Source organism: Somniosus microcephalus, chromosome 5 (genome assembly GCF_052327205.1).
Source record: "Somniosus microcephalus isolate GS21.2 chromosome 5, FLI_Smic_1.0, whole genome shotgun sequence".
NCBI classification, from domain to species: domain Eukaryota; kingdom Metazoa; phylum Chordata; class Chondrichthyes; order Squaliformes; family Somniosidae; genus Somniosus; species Somniosus microcephalus.
Genome location: NC_140991.1, coordinates 247,100,176 through 247,121,314, shown reverse-complemented (window position 1 = coordinate 247,121,314; position 21,139 = coordinate 247,100,176). Strand labels below are relative to the sequence as shown.

General features: G+C 48.7%; 1 protein-coding gene across 2 annotated transcripts in view; it reads left to right on the top strand.

The window, feature by feature from the left end:
• Window positions 1-21,139, top strand: part of LOC147117641 (phosphatase and actin regulator 1-like) — a 698,578-nt gene that overhangs the window by 580,792 nt on the left and 96,647 nt on the right. For both annotated transcript variants that reach the window (XM_085988804.1, XM_085988803.1), the window contains one exon: window positions 9,577-9,638. In XM_085988804.1, the coding sequence (XP_085844930.1) occupies window positions 9,577-9,638 (62 nt within the window). The remainder of the gene's footprint in view (window positions 1-9,576; window positions 9,639-21,139) is intronic.

Below are 21,139 nucleotides of genomic sequence, written 5' to 3'. Positions count from 1 at the left end.
AGACCACACCTCGAGTACTGTGTACAGTTTTGGTCGCCTCATCTGAGGAAGGATGTTCTTGCCATGGAGGGGGTGCAGCGGCGATTCACCAGGCTGATACCAGGAATGGCGGGAATGACCTATGAGGAGAGACTATGTAGTTTAGGGATGTACACACTGGAGTTTAGAAGATTGAGAGGGGACCTCATAGAAGTGTATAAAATTCTGACAGGTCTAGACAGACTGGATGCAGAAGGAATGTTTCCCTTGGCGGGTGAGAACAGAACTAGAGGACATAATTTAAGGATAAGGGCTAAACCATTTAGGACAGAGATGAGGGGGAATTTCTTCACTCAGAGAGTGGTGAACCTGTGGAACTCATTGCCACAGAGGGCAGTGTACGCCAGCTCATTAAATATATTTAAGAGGGAATTAGATATATTTCTACGGGCAAAAGAGGTTAAGGGTTACGGAGAGAAGGCGGGGACGGGATACTGAATTAAAGGATCAGCCATGATCTCATCGAATGGCGGAGCAGGCACGAAGGGCCGAATGGCCTACTCCTGCTCCTATCTTCTATGTATCTATGTATCTATGTACCTGTATGGCTTTAGTAAAAGCTAACCACATGTGCTTCGGTCTGCAAATGTTACATGTTTTGTCACTGTTGTAAATCACAGATATTTGTTGGGGACCTAGATTAAACCCTGAAAATGCATTGTGTATTTATCCAATGAGAATTCAGCTACCTGCTTAAATAGTTGGTCTATAAGTTTCAAGAAAGAATGATAGGAGGAACCAAATGCACACTTTCTCTCCTGAAATGCTTCCTGAAAAGCACAGCTAATTGAGAAAGCATTCACTTCACCTTTAAATGTCACGTCCTGAGCACTCAGACAATAGTGGGTGATCTCACCACATAGAGTGCTACTGAACCACAGAGAGCTGGAAGGCCCCCGGTTAAATCCCTCCTCTAATTTGAGTTTACTGATTTTAGCTATGCCTTTTTCAGATGCTGTAATTAGTCTTAGTGTCCCTGGGCTAGGGATCAGGGAAATCACCACCTAGTGACTCATTTTGGAAAGTACACACATGTGCAAGTCAAATGAGGAAAGGTACAGGCTCAGTTGTGACCTCCATGGTGTGTTGTCGCCATCTGGACAACTGCACCATATCATCGGAGAGAGGAAGGGAGAAAATGGGCAACAAGTCAACATGGACTGTGGAGCCAAAAGCTTTATATATATATAATAAAGCAATAAGGCCAACAATCATTGATGAGTTTTCAGGTAAATGTGCACTGAGGAGTTTTAAGATTAGCATGTGGAAAGAGATTTGCTGGTGCAGTGGATCAACACACTCTTCACTTGTCCATGGGACTTAGGTTCAAACCCAGCAAAGTTTGCTGAATGAAGTTCTCTGTGTCAGCTGCAAAGGTCAGTGGCACTTATGCTGCATCCTGGAGACAACTTGAGACCTGCCTTCTTTATCACCCATGACCTGATGCTCCATTTGGCTCTAGGCATCTGTTCAAAGCCTGCCGAGTTACAGCATGTTTTTAGGGCTGGGATTCAACAGGCTATTCGAGAATAACAATGACAACAGCAGTAAAAACAGAAAATGCTGGAAATACTCAGCAGGTCAGGCAGCATGCTGAGTATTTCCAGCATTTTCTGTTTTTATTTCAAATTTCCAACATCTGCAGTATTTTGCTTTTGTATGAATGACAACAGCAACTTGCATTGATATCACGCCTTTAATGTAGTAAAATGTGCTGTCACTGTTGTCAATCTTTTTTTTGCCTTTTAATACGCTGTGAAGCACCTTGGGATGTTTTACTATGTTAAAGGCGCTTTATAAATAAAAGTTGCTGTTGTTGTTGTGAAGGCAAACACAACAGCCAGTTTATGCTGGGAAAAAGGAAAGTCTGATGTGAGGGAGCAGACACGGGGGTTGCAGTGGAGGATGTCTGGAATAGAGCAGAAGGAATCTGTGGTCCCATTCAGAAGGGCCTTAATTCTAGGACAGCTGCAGGAAAGGTGGTCAGTGGAAGAATAGCAATGAGTGGGTTGGGGTGTGAGGTGGTGAGATGGATAAGTGGGAGGGATTGATAACAGGGACCAAGAAAAGAGAGTCAAGAGGAAAAGGGAGGACTAGATTCAGTTGACAGGATAGGATAGGAGCTCAGGTCTGTGGTGGCAGTCAAAATGCACATGTGGGTCGACACGGAGAAGTAGCTTTGTGTTACATACACAAACTGTTTGACTTACACATGACTCTGCAAGTCCATGATATAGTTCATCAAGTATGGCAAACCCATTCCAGGATCTGCAGGCTAGTTTACAATGGGTGCTATTGCAGTTGACATCAACTCCATATATACACACACATTTTCAGCAGGGGTCACTGGCTAATAATTTAGATGAAGAGCCTGAGCCATTTTTATGTCCCCCTCCCTGGGCTAAGCCAATTGTAGCACCCTATCCCAATATCACCATGGCTGAGATTGGTTAACACAGCACAGATTAAGGTTCAAACCTGCAATCTAAGTAGTGTGGGGGGGGGGGGAGGGGAGGAACAGACACAAGCTCCTTGTTTAATAAAATCCTAAGAGGTAATTAAATATTTTTTTCAAAGGAGATTCTGTTGATTTGGTGGAATGTTCACAAACCATGTTAATATAGCTATAATAAAAACAGAAAATGCTGGAAACACTCAGCAGGGCAGGCAGCATCTGTAGAGAGAGAAACAGAGTTAACATTTCAGGTCGATGCCCTTTCATCAGAATGTATTTTCTGTTTTTATTTCAGATTTCCAGCATCTGCAGTATTTTGCTTTTGTATTATTATAGTTGTAGATGCTATTCCAATAGATGATATATAGAGAGATCTACGTAGTAAATTCCAGTTGACGATAAAGTGAATTGTTGTGGTTCTATTTTATATTAATTTTTGATAACTCTTGTTATGCTGTGATTCCTAGAAATATGTATAAAACAAGGACTTGGTTGGAAGTTTAATGCAAGTATATTCATCAGGCCATTTACAAGTTTTAAATTTCAGTGTGAAACACAATCCTAGATAAAAAATTGCCACATCGGCATAAGTGCCTGTGTTCTTATTTTTTGGTGTAATTCGGTGATGTTAGGTGGGGTTAGTTAAACGGTGGGTTATTGACATTGGCCCGGCTGTTAATATGCTGACTCTGCCCCCCACTGCCCCCCACCACCCCCCACCACCACCCCCCCCCCCCACGCCGCCCCCCCCCCCCCCCGCCCCCGCCACCCTTGACTTTGCAGGGTTAGCTTCATTTACACAATGGGAAAAAAAGGTCCTTGGCTCATATTAGACCGATGTTAAAAGCTCGCCAGAGACGGGTGCAGGCAGCAAATCAGGTATTCAGCTCTTAAAGGTCTTGGTAGAAGGGATGATGAGTAAATTTAAACAGATACATCCACTTAAAGACAAGCAGTTGCATGTAGGGTCAAAATTGTTGGTCACATTTACAATTACTTTTTATACTTTTAATCTATATATTTCAGCTTTCTAAAAGTTTTTTGGGTGACAAAAAGGCATAGCAAAACCCAGTGGCTGCACAATAAGTACAGAACAAGAAGCTGAGTCTGTGGCCAAGTGATGGTGTGGCACAACACTCCAACCTATATTAGATGGCTGCTGAAGTGGAAGAGGTGTAGAATGAGATGGTAGTGAGGAAGGTGCCCTGTTTGTCACTCCAGGGTACTCCCCCATAGAACAGCATTGCAGCATGTCTGCAAGGAGGAGAAGCAAAGAATTTGAAGACAAAGCTGACTGTTCGTGCCACTGGCAGTGCCAGCCTGCATGTTTGTTGCAGCTGCTCATGCAACAGAAAGCACATCTCTATCACTGCCTCCCAAGTGATTTGGCGTATCTGCAGGCAAAGCATCTTTGGCAAATCTAGGTAGTTGTCCCTCTGCCTGTAAAGTGGGTGTGAGGGCATCGCTAAGTGGGCGTAGTGTGTTTCTGGTCTAGCCTGACCAAGCTGGTAGCCCTTTTATCTTTCTCCTTTTCAAATATATGTGACTAGAAATCACACTGCGCCCGTTTTACTAGCGTGCGGCATTCATTCTACGTCGGTGGTGCTCCGTCCGCCATATTAGTAAAGGCTCCTCCATCGGAGTTTAACAGGAGTTAGGGCCGTTGCCTATTTGAAGCCCCCTTTGTGAAATTGGATCCTACAAACAAGGGGTTCCCATTTTGTTTAGCCAGGTTTATGTCTCAGTGCTATTTCACTGCAAGCTCCAGGAATCATATGGAGATCTAAATGATATTTTAATAATGCAACTGAAAAACTGTGGGCACTTCCAGTACACCTTGAAAACCCAACCCTAAAATTAAATGGGGCACTAAATTTAGATCAGGCATTACTAATCTCCACCTATATTTTCAATTACATACACCCACCATATTCCCATTTATCGGGCAGAATTGATCAAAAAAATCAACACTATTATGTCGCACAGAACCACGTGCAAAATTAGAAAATGGGGACTAAAATATAACACTTACAGGGTCATATCCATCTCGCTACCACCCTATTTGTGCTAAAATATGGGCAGTAGTGTAAGCAAACTAAGAGGTGGCTAGTCACGTTGAATTACTACTGCGTTGACGTCTGTCCTAAGTTTCATGTGGCCGAAGCACCTACGTGGAAAAAGGTGGGAGCCTCATAGATCATAGAATCATAGAATGGTTACAGCACAAAAGGAGGCCATTTAGCCTGTCAAGCCCGTGCTGGCTCTCTGCAAGAGTACTTCAGCTAGTCCCACTCCCCCGCCCTTTCCCCATTGCCCTGCAAATTCTTTTCCTTCAGGTACTTATCCAATTCCCTTTTGAAAGCCACGATTTAATCTGCCTCCACCACCCTTTCAGGCAGTGCATTCCAGATCCTAACCACTCGCTGCGTAAAAAGTTTTTCCTCATGTCGCTTTTGGTTCTTCTGCCAATCACCTTAAATCTGTGTCCTCTGGTTCTCAACCCTTCCGCCAGTGGGAACAGTTTCTCTCTATCTACTCTGTCCAGACCCCTCAGGATTTTGAACATCTCTATCAAATCTCCTCTCAACCTTCTCTGCTCTAAGGAGAACAACTCCAGTTTCTCCAGCCTATCTATGTAACTGAAGTCCCTCATCCCTGGAACCATTGTTTAAAATCTTTTCTGCACCCTCTCTAAGCCCTTCACATCCTTTCTAAAGTGCGGTGCCCAGAATTGGACACAGTACTGTACTCCAGTTGGGGCCAAATCAGCGTTTTATCATCATTTCCTTGCTTTTGTACTCTATGGGGGAGAAATTCGGTACCTTAACGTCTCCCATTAGCACCTCTGGGGGCGCTTAATGGGATGCTACGGCTTTGCGACCTGGCGCGGCGATAGTAAAGACACCCGCGAAATTGACGTGCAGCTTTGTGCGCTCAAAGATCGTGACGCCATTGCCGTGCGCATCGCCCCGGTAGGGACCCGAACTTCGGTTCCACCCTCTGCAGCATCGCCAGGTGACAACACCGACAGCTGCAGGAGACATTGTTCGAGCAGCCGGGAGCTTCGGAGGTGCAAATAAAAGGGGATGTTGGTGTGGGTAGGAGAAACATTTTAACAGCATTGCAACTGATTTTTTCGATTCCTCCTGGGCCGCGATCAATCAGTCCAGCACTCTGCTGGAGCGCATGGGGCTGATCGGGCCGGATCGCGGCTGCCGTCGAGGACCAGCTAACTGGTCCCAAAGCAGAGTCTGCAGCGATGGCTCTTCCCTTTAAGGGAGGGAAGGAGCCTCGGATCTCTGCAGCGCTGCACCACTACCACCCCGCCTGCATCCTTATAGCGCTCCAGGAAGGAAGTGGAGTGCTTGATTTAGCGCTCCACTTCCTTCCTGGAGCGCAAACACCAAATTTTGCAAAGGCTGGGAATCATTAGCGCCTGGCGCTAAGTTTCCCAGCTTTCAAAAGTTAGTGCCCCAAACGGGGCAATACTGAATTTCTCCCCCTATACCTCTATTTATGAAACCCAGGATATTGTATGCTTTTTTAACGCTTTCTCAATCTTCCCTGCCACCTTCAACGATTTGTGCACATATACCCCCCAGGTCTCTCTGTTCCTGCACCTCCTTTAGAATTGTACTCTTTAGTTAATATTGCCTCTTCTCATTCTTCCTACCAAAATGTATCACTTTGCACTTTTCTGCGTTAAATTTCATCTGCCACGTGTCCGCCCATTCCACCAGCCTGTCTATGTCCTCTTGAAGTCTATCACTATCCTCCTCACTGTTTACAATACTTCCAAGTTTTGTGTCATCTGCAAATTTTGAAATAGTGCCCTGTACACCCAAGTGCAAGTTATTAATATATATCAAGAAAAGCAGTGGACCTAGTACCGACCCCTGGGGAACACCGTTGTGTACCTTCCTCCAGTCCGAAAAACAACCATTCACCACTACTCTCTGTTTCCTAACAGTCACTTAGCCAATTTCGTATCCATGCTGCCATTGTCCCTTTTATTCCATGGACTTCAACTTTGCTGGCTGACCTCGAGATTGGGCAGCACTGCACCGCTACCAGCCCTCTTGCCGGCTTTAGCGCTCTAAGGGAAGTAGTAGCGCTTGATTTAGCTCCACTTCCTTCCTGGAGCACTAACTGCCAATTTACTGGAAGCCCACAATCATTAGCCACTGGCGCTAATTTTTCAAGATTTCAAAAGTTTGGGGCACTACCGAATTTCTCCCCCTTCATATCCAGGAACATTTAGTACCCAATCCTGCCCTTTTTTGAGCCAGGTCTCCGTTATCGCCACAACATCATATTCCCAAGTGGCTATTTGCACCTGCAGTTCACCAACCTTATTTACCACGCTTCATGCGTTTACACATATGCACTGTAAACCTATCTTAGACCTTCTTGTATTCTCTCTTAGTCTCACCCCACCTAATATCGTACTATTTTTTACTCTGTTGAGGTGCAACCCGTCCGGTCTGTACAGGTCCCACCTCCCGCATAACCGGTCCCAATGTCCCAGGAATCTAAAGCCCTCCCCCTGCACCATCTCTCATGCCACGCATTCATCTGCTCTATCCTCCTATTTCTATACTCACTCGCTTGTGGCACCGGGAGTAATCCAGATATTACTACCTTTGAGGTCCTGCTTTTTAATCTCTTTCCTAGCTCCCTAAAATCTGCCTGCAGGACCTCATCCCTCTTTCTACCTATGTCGTTTATGGACCACGACCTCTGGCTGTTCACTTCTACCTGTCAAAATGTTCTGCAGCCGGTCAGTGACATCCTTGACCCTGGCACCAGAGAGGCAACATACCATCCATCCTGGAGTCACGTCTGCGGCCGCAGAAACGCCTGTCTGTTCCCCTAACTATTGAACCCCCTATCACTATTGCTTTCCCTATCTTCCTCCTCCCCCCCCCCTTATACAGCTGAGCCACTCGTGGTATCGTGGCCTTGACTCTGGCTGTACTCCCCAGAGGAACCATCGCCCTCACCAGTATTCAGTACTGAATGCCAGTTAGAGAGTGAGATGTAACCAGCGGACTCTAGCACTACCTGCCTGGTCTTCCTTGTCTGTCTGGTGGTCACCCATTCCCTCTCTGCCTGTACACTCTTACACTGCAGGGTGACCACCTCTTGAAACATGCTACCTACATAGCTCTCAGCCTCACGGGTGCACCGTAGTGATGCCAGCTGCTGCTCAAGCTCTGAAACCCAGAGCTCAAGCTCCTCCAGCTGACGACACTTCCTGCACATGTGGTTGTCCAGGACACGGGAAGCGTCCTGGAGTTCCCACATGGCACAAAATGTGAATTCCACGGGACTGAGGTGCCTTAGATATGTGCAAATAGGACTCAAGTAATATCAGTTAGACCTTGATACCATTTTCATCTCTGTCCTCCTGATTATGATTGATTCCTGCTCCTGCCCACCAACCATGTCGGTAGGCAACTATTTGGGCAAAGATCGCCGTTCCTTCATCGTCGCTGAGTCAAAATCCTGGAACTCCCTACCTAACAGCGTTGTGGGAGTACCTTCACCACATGGACTGCAGTGGTTCAAGAAGGCTCACCACCACCTTCTCAAGGGCAATTATGGATGGGCAATAAAGTCTGGCCTTGCCAGTGAAGCCCAAATCTCAAGGATTAATATTTAGAAAAACTTGGAGTGATAGTTAAAGTTATACAAAGCTCTGGTTAGACCACACTGGAGTACTGCATTCAGTTCTGGGTACCACACCTTAGGAAGGATATATTGGTCTTGGAGGGAGTGCAGGGTTAAATTACGAGGAGAGATTACGCAAACTAGGGTTATATTGCCTGGAATTTTGAAGATTAAGGGGTGATTTGGTCAAAATTATCAAGATATCAAGGGGAACTGATAAGATAGATAAAGCGAAACTATTTCCGCTGGTTGGCGAATCTAGGACTGGGGGACATAGCCTAAAAATAAGAGCCAGACCTTTCAGGAGTGAAGTTAGGAAATATTTCTACAGGCAAAGGGTGGTAGAAGTTTGGAACTCTCTTCTGCAAACAGCAGTTGTTGCTGGGTCAATTGTTAATTTTAGACCTGAGCTTGATAGATTTTCGTCAACCAAAGATATTAAGGGATATGGGGCAAAGGCGGGTATAGGGAGTTAGGTCACATGTCAGCCATGATCTCATTAAATGAGAGGGGCTAAATGGCCTACTCCTGTTCATCTGTTCCAGTGTTCCTATGAATCCTCAGCTGCTGTCAGGTAAAGCTGGTTTTCACTACCTCTCGTATATAAGAGACTTGCTCTGAATCACATCTGCAGACCTTGCCTCTCTTATCATCAGCAGCAAAAAAGGATCTCTGTGTGATTGCCGAACTTTCACTAAAAGTCTGGGCTTTGAGCGCCAGACTGCCAGGGCTCAGAGTCTACAGTGACCTATGGACCACAATTAGGACATCCTTGACCAAAATAAATACTATATATTTCTGATTAAGCATAAAGTCCCAGTGTAGTTTTCCATTTCGTTCCCATTCTGGTTCAATCGTAATATTTGTAGGTAAATTTAGTGAAATGTTTAGCAGAAACTGTGCTTGTTTCCTAAGACAGTCAGTTTCATATACAACTTCTACACTACCATTTTATACCTAACAGCTCAACATTCTAGCTTTTATATGTGTATGTTATGAAAGATAGTTGATGCAACACTGGGTGTAGTGTTTTGGATATAGTCTTTACACTGCTCCACAACTGTCAAGCTGGATTAAATTATATGAAATTTTTGAACTTTGCATAGACTGCCCATGCCTCAATCTTCAGACTCCACCACATGGTGTTGAGGTTGAAATGGGCATGTTAGTCTGTTCAAGGGTACGGCAATGGCAGGCTTGTCTGAGCGCAAACTGACATCTATCATTTTATATCACTTGCCCATTAAACAGCAGGAAATCTCGAGGGTTTAAATACATTGGTAGATGGCATCTTTTGAAAAGGCAAGATTAATATTATTTGATTTCTGTTTAACTTATACATCAGATCTGCAGTAATTCAGCCAATGCGTTTTGCACATGCTGAAGATTTTATTCATTTCTCTCTTTAGCAAGAAATGAGCAAGAAGAAGAAGAGGAAAAACGAGAAATTAAAAGACGACTGACACGAAAGGTAGGTGTCAGCAATTTGATTTGGATCAGATGGTGCAGAAGGAATGAACGTGACACAGACAGTGTTCGCAACAGCATGAAGGGTAATGTTCCACTGGGTAATACGAACTGAAACCTGTCTTTAATTTTTACATTCTTTTCCTCTTTCCTTTAAACACCCAGATTGAAGGAAAGAGTTGAACAACTGCTCTTCAGTAATTCCAGTATCAGTCTTATTTAAATTAAAGATGTTACAAGGTCACAGGCTCAAGTCAGAAAATTGTGCACTCAAACATTCAATACTCAGGCAAGGCTCCCACCAACAGTGCGAACCTGTACAACAACCCCATAACCCAGCGGCCGTGTGCACATGTACAACGACCCCATAACCCACCAACAGTGTGGACCTGTACAACAACCCCATAATCCACCGGCAGTGTGGACCTGTACAACAACCCCATAACCCAGCGGCCGTGTGCACATGTACAACGACCCCATAACCCACCAACAGTGTGGACCTGTACAACAACCCCATAACCCAGCGGCAGTGTGGACCCGTACAACAACCCGATAACCCACCGGCCGTGTGGACCTGTACAACAACCCCATAACCCACCAACAGTGTGGACTTGTACAACAACCCCATAATCCACCGGCAGTGTGGACCTGTACAACAACCCGATAACCCACCGGCCGTGTGGACCTGTACAACAACCCCATAACCCACCAACAGTGTGGACTTGTACAACAACCCCATAATCCACCGGCCGTGTGGACTTGTACAACAACCCCATAACCCACCGGCAGTGTGGACTTGTACAACAACCCCATAACCCACCGGCCGTGTGGACTTGTACAACAACCCCATAACCCACCAACAGTGTGGACTTGTACAACAACCCCATAACCCACCATAGCGTGGACCTGTACAACAACCCCATAACCCACCGGCAGGGTGGACCTGTACAATAACCCCATAATCCACCGGCAGTGTGGACCTGTACAACAACCCCATAACCCACCATAGTGTGGACCTGTACAACAACCCCATAACCCACCATAGCGTGGACCTGTACAACAACCCCATAACCCACCGGCAGGGTGGACCTGTACAATAACCCCATAATCCACCGGCAGTGTGGACCTGTACAACAACCCCATAACCCACCATAGTGTGGACTTGTACAACAACCCCATAACCCAATGGCAGTGTGGACCTGTACAATAACCCCATAATCCACCAGCAGTGTGGACCTATACAACAACCCCATAACCCACCATAGTGTGGACCTGTACAACAACCCCATAACCCACCATAGTGTGGACCTGTACAACAACCCCATAACCCACCGGCAGTGTGGACCTGTACAACAACCCCATAACCCACCATAGTGTGGACCTTACAACGACCCCATAACCCACCATAGTGTGGACCTGTACAACAACACCATAACCCACCGGCAGTGTGGACTTGTACAACAACCCTATACCCCACCGGCAGTGTGGACCTGTACAACAACCCCATAACCCACCAACAGTGTGGACTTGTACAACAACCCCATAACCCACCGGCAGTGTGGACTTGTACAACAACCCCATAATCCACCGGCCGTGTGGACTTGTACAACAACCCCATAACCCACCAACAGTGTGGACTTGTACAACAACCCCATAATCCACCGGCAGTGTGGACCTGTACAACAACCCCATAACCCACCAACAGTGTGGACTTGTACAACAACCCCATAATCCACCGGCAGTGTGGACCTCTACAACAACTCCATAACCCACCAACAGTGTGGACTTGTACAACAACCCCATAATCCACCGGCAGTGTGGACTTGTACAACAACCCCATAACCCACCGGCCGTGTGGACCTGTACAACAACCCCATAACCCACCAACAGTGTGAACCTGTACAACAACCCCATAACCCAGCGGCCGTGTGCACATGTACAACGACCCCATAACCCACCAACAGTGTGGACTTGTACAACAACCCCATAACCCAATGGCAGTGTGGACCTGTACAATAACCCCATAATCCACCGGCAGTGTGGACCTGTACAACAACCCCATAACCCACCATAGTGTGGACCTGTACAACAACCCCATAACCCACCATAGCGTGGACCTGTACAACAACCCCATAACCCACCGGCAGGGTGGACCTGTACAATAACCCCATAATCCACCGGCAGTGTGGACCTGTACAACAACCCCATAACCCACCATAGTGTGGACTTGTACAACAACCCCATAACCCAATGGCAGTGTGGACCTGTACAATAACCCCATAATCCACCAGCAGTGTGGACCTATACAACAACCCCATAACCCACCATAGTGTGGACCTGTACAACAACCCCATAACCCACCATAGTGTGGACCTGTACAACAACCCCATAACCCACCGGCAGTGTGGACCTGTACAACAACCCCATAACCCACCATAGTGTGGACCTTACAACGACCCCATAACCCACCATAGTGTGGACCTGTACAACAACACCATAACCCACCGGCAGTGTGGACTTGTACAACAACCCTATACCCCACCGGCAGTGTGGACCTGTACAACAACCCCATAACCCACCATAGTGTGGACCTTACAACGACCCCATAACCCACCATAGTGTGGACCTGTACAATAACCCCATAATCCACTGGCAGTGTGGACCTGTACAACAACCCCATAATCCACTGGCAGTGTGGACCTGTAGAACAACCCCATAACCCACCATAGTGTGGACCTGTACAACAACCCCATAACCCACCGGCAGTGTGGACCTGTACAATAACCCCATAATCCACCGGCAGTGTGGACCTGTACAACAACCCCATAACCCACCAACAGTGTGGACTTGTACAACAACTCCATAACCCAATGGCAGTGTGGACCTGTACAATAACCCCATAATCCACCGGCAGTGTGGACCTGTACAACAACCCCATAACCCACCATAGTGTGGACCTGTACAACAACCCCATAACCCACCATAGCGTGGACCTTTAGAACAACCCCATAACCCACCATAGTGTGGACCTGTACAACAACCCCATAACCCACCGGCAGTGTGGACCTCTACAACAACCCTATACCCCACCGGCAGTGTGGACCTGTGCAACAACCCCATAACCCACCATAGTGTGGACCTGTACAACAACATCATAACCCACCGGCAGTGTGGACCTGTACAACAACACCATAACCCACCGGCAGTGTGGACCTGTACAACAACCCTATAACCCACCGGCAGTGTGGACCTGTACAACAACCCCATAACCCACCATAGTGTGGAACTGTACAACAACCTCATAACCCACCATAGTGTGGACCTGTACAACAAAGCCATAATCCACCGGCAGTGTGGACCTGTACAACAGCCCTATAACCCACCGGTAGTGTGGACCTGTACAACAAGCCTATAACCCACCGGCAGTGTGGACCTGTACAACAACCCCATAACCCACCATAGTGTGGATCTGTACAACAACCCCATAACCCACCATAGTGTGGACCTGTACAACAACACCATAACCCACCGGCAGTGTGGACCTGTACAACAACCCTATAACCCACCGGCAGTGTAGACCTATACAACAACCCCATAACCCACCAACAGTGTGGACTTGTACAACAACCCCATAACCCACCATAGTGTGGACCTGTACAACAACCCCATAACCCACCATAGTGTGGACCTGTACAACAACGCCATAACCCACCGGCGGTGTGGACCTGTACAACAACCCTATAACCCACCGGCAGTTTGGACCTATACAACAACCCCACAACCCGCCAACAGTGTGGACCTGTACAACAATCCCATAACCCACCGTAGTCTAGACCTGTACAACAACCCCATAACCCACCGGCCGTGTGGATCTGTACAACAATCCCATAACCCACCGGCAGTGTGGACCTGTACAACAATCACATAACCCACCGGCTGTGTGGACCTGTACAATAACCCCATAATCCACCGGCAGTGTGGACCTGTACAACAACCCCATAACCCACCGGCAGTGTGGACTTGTACAACAACCCTATACCCCACCGGCAGTGTGGACCTGTACAACAACCCCATAACCCACCATAGTGTGGACCTTACAACGACCCCATAACCCACCATAGTGTAGACCTGTACAATAACCCCATAATCCACCGGCAGTGTGGACCTGTACAACAACCCCATAATCCACCGGCAGTGTGGACCTGTACAACAACCCCATAACCCACCATAGTGTGGACCTGTACAACAACCCCATAACCCACCGGCAGTGTGGACCTGTACAATAACCCCATAATCCACCGGCAGTGTGGACCTGTACAACAACCCCATAACCCACCATAGTGTGGAACTGTACAACAACCTCATAACCCACCATAGTGTGGACCTGTACAACAACGCCATAACCCACCGGCAGTGTGGACCTGTACAACAGCCCTATAACCCACCGGCAGTGTGGACCTCCACAACAACCCTATAACCCACCGGCAGTGTGGACCTGTACAACAACCCCATAACCCACCATAGTGTGGACCTGTACAACAACCCCATAACCCACCATAGCGTGGACCTTTACAACAACCCCATAACCCACCATAGTGTGGACCTGTACAACAACCCCATAACCCACCGGCAGTGTGGACCTCTACAACAACCCTATACCCCACCGGCAGTGTGAACCTGTGCAACAACCCCATAACCCACCATAGTGTGGACCTGTACAACAACACCATAACCCACCGGCAGTGTGGACCTGTACAACAACCCTATAACCCACCGGCAGTGTGGACCTGTACAACAACCCCATAACCCACCATAGTGTGGAACTGTACAACAACCTCATAACCCACCAAAGTGTGGACCTGTACAACAACGCCATAACCCACCGGCAGTGTGGACCTGTACAACAGCCCTGTAACCCACCGGCAGTGTGGACCTGTACAACAACCCCATAACCCACCATAGTGTGGACCTGTACAACAACACCATAACCCACCGGCAGTGTGGACCTGTACAACAACGCCATAACCCACCGGCAGTGTGGACCTGTACAACAACCCTATAACCCAGCGGCCGTGTGCACATGTACAACGACCCCATAACCCACCAACAGTGTGGACTTGTACAACAACCCCATAATCCACCGGCAGTGTGGACCTGTACAACAACCCCATAACCCACCAACAGTGTGGACTTGTACAACAACCCCATAATCCACCGGCAGTGTGGACTTGTACAGCAACCCCATAACCCACCGGCCGTGTGGACCTGTACAACAACCCCATAACCCACCAACAGTGTGAACCTGTACAACAACCCCATAACCCAGCGGCCGTGTGCACATGTACAACGACCCCATAACCCACCAACAGCGTGGACTTGTACAACAACCCCATAACCCAATGGCAGTGTGGACCTGTACAATAACCCCATAATCCACCGGCAGTGTGGACCTGTACAACAACCCCATAACCCACCATAGTGTGGACCTGTACAACAACCCCATAACCCACCATAGCGTGGACCTTTACAACAACCCCATAACCCACCATAGTGTGGACCTGTACAACAACCCCATAACCCACCGGCAGTGTGGACCTGTACAACAACCCTATACCCCACCGGCAGTGTGGACCTGTGCAACAACCCCATAACCCACCATAGTGTGGACCTGTACAACAACCCCATAACCCACCGGCAGTGTGGACCTCTACAACAACCCTATACCCCACCGGCAGTGTGGACCTGTGCAACAACCCCATAACCCACCATAGTGTGGACCTGTACAACAACACCATAACCCACCGGCAGTGTGGACCTGTACAACAGCCCTATAACCCACCGGTAGTGTGGACCTGTACAACAACCCTATAACCCACCGGCAGTGTAGACCTATACAACAACCCCATAACCCACCATAGTGTGGACCTGTACAACAACCCCATAACCCACCATAGTGTGGACCTGTACAACAACCCCATAACCCACCATAGTGTGGACCTGTACAACAACGCCATAACCCACCGGTGGTGTGGACCTGTACAACAACCCCATAACCCACCATAGCGTGGACCTGTACAACAACCCCATAACCCACCGGCAGGGTGGACCTGTACAATAACCCCATAATCCACCGGCAGTGTGGACCTGTACAACAACCCCATAACCCACCATAGTGTGGACTTGTACAACAACCCCATAACCCAATGGCAGTGTGGACCTGTACAATAACCCCATAATCCACCAGCAGTGTGGACCTATACAACAACCCCATAACCCACCATAGTGTGGACCTGTACAACAACCCCATAACCCACCATAGTGTGGACCTGTACAACAACCCCATAACCCACCGGCAGTGTGGACCTGTACAACAACCCCATAACCCACCATAGTGTGGACCTTACAACGACCCCATAACCCACCATAGTGTGGACCTGTACAACAACACCATAACCCACCGGCAGTGTGGACTTGTACAACAACCCTATACCCCACCGGCAGTGTGGACCTGTACAACAACCCCATAACCCACCATAGTGTGGACCTTACAACGACCCCATAACCCACCATAGTGTGGACCTGTACAACAACACCATAACCCACCGGCAGTGTGGACTTGTACAACAACCCTATACCCCACCGGCAGTGTGGACCTGTACAACAACCCCATAATCCACTGGCAGTGTGGACCTGTAGAACAACCCCATAACCCACCATAGTGTGGACCTGTACAACAACCCCATAACCCACCGGCAGTGTGGACCTGTACAATAACCCCATAATCCACCGGCAGTGTGGACCTGTACAACAACCCCATAACCCACCAACAGTGTGGACTTGTACAACAACTCCATAACCCAATGGCAGTGTGGACCTGTACAATAACCCCATAATCCACCGGCAGTGTGGACCTGTACAACAACCCCATAACCCACCATAGTGTGGACCTGTACAACAACCCCATAACCCACCATAGCGTGGACCTTTAGAACAACCCCATAACCCACCATAGTGTGGACCTGTACAACAACCCCATAACCCACCGGCAGTGTGGACCTCTACAACAACCCTATACCCCACCGGCAGTGTGGACCTGTGCAACAACCCCATAACCCACCATAGTGTGGACCTGTACAACAACATCATAACCCACCGGCAGTGTGGACCTGTACAACAACACCATAACCCACCGGCAGTGTGGACCTGTACAACAACCCTATAACCCACCGGCAGTGTGGACCTGTACAACAACCCCATAACCCACCATAGTGTGGAACTGTACAACAACCTCATAACCCACCATAGTGTGGACCTGTACAACAAAGCCATAATCCACCGGCAGTGTGGACCTGTACAACAGCCCTATAACCCACCGGTAGTGTGGACCTGTACAACAAGCCTATAACCCACCGGCAGTGTGGACCTGTACAACAACCCCATAACCCACCATAGTGTGGACCTGTACAACAACCCCATAACCCACCATAGTGTGGACCTGTACAACAACACCATAACCCACCGGCAGTGTGGACCTGTACAACAACCCTATAACCCACCGGCAGTGTAGACCTATACAACAACCCCATAACCCACCAACAGTGTGGACTTGTACAACAACCCCATAACCCACCATAGTGTGGACCTGTACAACAACCCCATAACCCACCATAGTGTGGACCTGTACAACAACGCCATAACCCACCGGCGGTGTGGACCTGTACAACAACCCTATAACCCACCGGCAGTTTGGACCTATACAACAACCCCACAACCCGCCAACAGTGTGGACCTGTACAACAATCCCATAACCCACCGTAGTCTAGACCTGTACAACAACCCCATAACCCACCGGCCGTGTGGATCTGTACAACAATCCCATAACCCACCGGCAGTGTGGACCTGTACAACAATCACATAACCCACCGGCTGTGTGGACCTGTACAATAACCCCATAATCCACCGGCAGTGTGGACCTGTACAACAACCCCATAACCCACCGGCAGTGTGGACTTGTACAACAACCCTATACCCCACCGGCAGTGTGGACCTGTACGACAACCCCATAACCCACCATAGTGTGGACCTTACAACGACCCCATAACCCACCATAGTGTAGACCTGTACAATAACCCCATAATCCACCGGCAGTGTGGACCTGTACAACAACCCCATAATCCACCGGCAGTGTGGACCTGTACAACAACCCCATAACCCACCATAGTGTGGACCTGTACAACAACCCCATAACCCACCGGCAGTGTGGACCTGTACAATAACCCCATAATCCACCGGCAGTGTGGACCTGTACAACAACCCCATAACCCACCATAGTGTGGAACTGTACAACAACCTCATAACCCACCATAGTGTGGACCTGTACAACAACGCCATAACCCACCGGCAGTGTGGACCTGTACAACAGCCCTATAACCCACCGGCAGTGTGGACCTCCACAACAACCCTATAACCCACCGGCAGTGTGGACCTGTACAACAACCCCATAACCCACCATAGTGTGGACCTGTACAACAACCCCATAACCCACCATAGCGTGGACCTTTACAACAACCCCATAACCCACCATAGTGTGGACCTGTACAACAACCCCATAACCCACCGGCAGTGTGGACCTCTACAACAACCCTATACCCCACCGGCAGTGTGAACCTGTGCAACAACCCCATAACCCACCATAGTGTGGACCTGTACAACAACACCATAACCCACCGGCAGTGTGGACCTGTACAACAACACCATAACCCACCATAGTGTGGACCTGTACAACAACACCATAACCCACCGGCAGTGTGGACCTGTACAACAACCCTATAACCCACCGGCAGTGTGGACCTGTACAACAACCCCATAACCCACCATAGTGTGGAACTGTACAACAACCTCATAACCCACCAAAGTGTGGACCTGTACAACAACGCCATAACCCACCGGCAGTGTGGACCTGTACAACAGCCCTATAACCCACCGGCAGTGTGGACCTGTACAACAACCCCATAACCCACCATAGTGTGGACCTGTACAACAACACCATAACCCACCGGCAGTGTGGACCTGTACAACAACGCCATAACCCACCGGCAGTGTGGACCTGTACAACAACCCTATAATCCACCGGCAGTGTGGACCTGTACAACAACCCCATAACCCACCAACAGTGTGGACTTGTACAACAACCCCATAATCCACCGGCAGTGTGGACTTGTACAACAACCCCATAACCCACCGGCCGTGTGGACCTGTACAACAACCCCATAACCCACCAACAGTGTGAACCTGTACAACAACCCCATAACCCAGCGGCCGTGTGCACATGTACAACGACCCCATAACCCACCAACAGCGTGGACTTGTACAACAACCCCATAACCCAATGGCAGTGTGGACCTGTACAATAACCCCATAATCCACCGGCAGTGTGGACCTGTACAACAACCCCATAACCCACCATAGTGTGGACCTGTACAACAACCCCATAACCCACCATAGCGTGGACCTTTACAACAACCCTATACCCCACCATAGTGTGGACCTGTACAACAACCCCATAACCCACCGGCAGTGTGGACCTGTACAACAACACCATAACCCACCGGCAGTGTGGACCTGTACAACAGCCCTATAACCCACCGGTAGTGTGGACCTGTACAACAACCCTATAACCCACCGGCAGTGTGGACCTATACAACAACCCCATAACCCACCATAGTGTGGACCTGTACAACAACCCCATAACCCACCATAGTGTGGACCTGTACAACAACCCCATAACCCACCATAGTGTGGACCTGTACAACAACGCCATAACCCACCGGTGGTGTGGACCTGTACAACAACCCCATAACCCACCATAGCGTGGACCTGTACAACAACCCCATAACCCACCGGCAGGGTGGACCTGTACAATAACCCCATAATCCACCGGCAGTGTGGACCTGTACAACAACCCCATAACCCACCATAGTGTGGACTTGTACAACAACCCCATAACCCAATGGCAGTGTGGACCTGTACAATAACCCCATACTCCACCAGCAGTGTGGACCTATACAACAACCCCATAACCCACCATAGTGTGGACCTGTACAACAACCCCATAGCCCACCATAGTGTGGACCTGTACAACAACCCCATAACCCACCGGCAGTGTGGACCTGTACAACAACCCCATAACCCACCATAGTGTGGACCTTACAACGACCCCATAACCCACCATAGTGTGGACCTGTACAACAACACCATAACCCACCGGCAGTGTGGACTTGTACAACAACCCTATACCCCACCGGCAGTGTGGACCTGTACAACAACCCCATAACCCACCATAGTGTGGACCTTACAACGACCCCATAACCCACCATAGTGTGGACCTGTACAATAACCCCATAATCCACTGGCAGTGTGGACCTGTACAACAACCCCATAATCCACTGGCAGTGTGGACCTGTAGAACAACCCCATAACCCACCATAGTGTGGACCTGTACAACAACCCCATAACCCACCGGCAGTGTGGACCTGTACAATAACCCCATAATCCACCGGCAGTGTGGACCTCTACAACAACCCCATAACCCACCAACAGTGTGGACTTGTACAACAACTCCATAACCCAATGGCAGTGTGGACCTGTACAATAACCCCATAATCCACCGGCAGTGTGGACCTGTACAACAACCCCATAACCCACCATAGTGTGGACCTGTACAACAACCCCATAACCCACCATAGCGTGGACCTTTAGAACAACCCCATAACCCACCATAGTGTGGACCTGTACAACAACCCCATAACCCACCTGCAGTGTGGACCTCTACAACAACCCTATACCCCACCGGCAGTGTGGACCTGTGCAACAACCCCATAACCCACCATAGTGTGGACCTGTACAACAACATCATAACCCACCGGCAGTATGGACCTGTACAACAACACCATAACCCACCGGCAGTGTGGACCTGTACAACAACCCTATAACCCACCGGCAGTGTGGACCTGTACAACAACCCCATAACCCACCATAGTGTGGAACTGTACAACAACCTCATAACCCACCATAGTGTGGACCTGTACAACAAAGCCATAACCCACCGGCAGTGTGGACCTGTACAACAGCCCTATAACCCACCGGTAGTGTGGACCTGTACAACAAGCCTATAACCCACCGGCAGTGTGGACCTGTACAACAACCCCATAACCCACCATAGTGTGGACCTGTACAACAACCCCATAACCCACCATAGTGTGGACCTGTACAACAACACCATAACCCACCGGCAGTGTGGACCTGTACAACAACCCTATAACCCACCGGCAGTGTAGACCTATACAACAACCCCATAACCCACCAACAGTGTGGACTTGTACAACAACCCCATAACCCACCATAGTGTGGACCTGTACAACAACCCCATAACCCACCACAGTGTGGACCTGTACAACAACGCCATAACCCACCGGCGGTGTGGACCTGTACAACAACCCTATAACC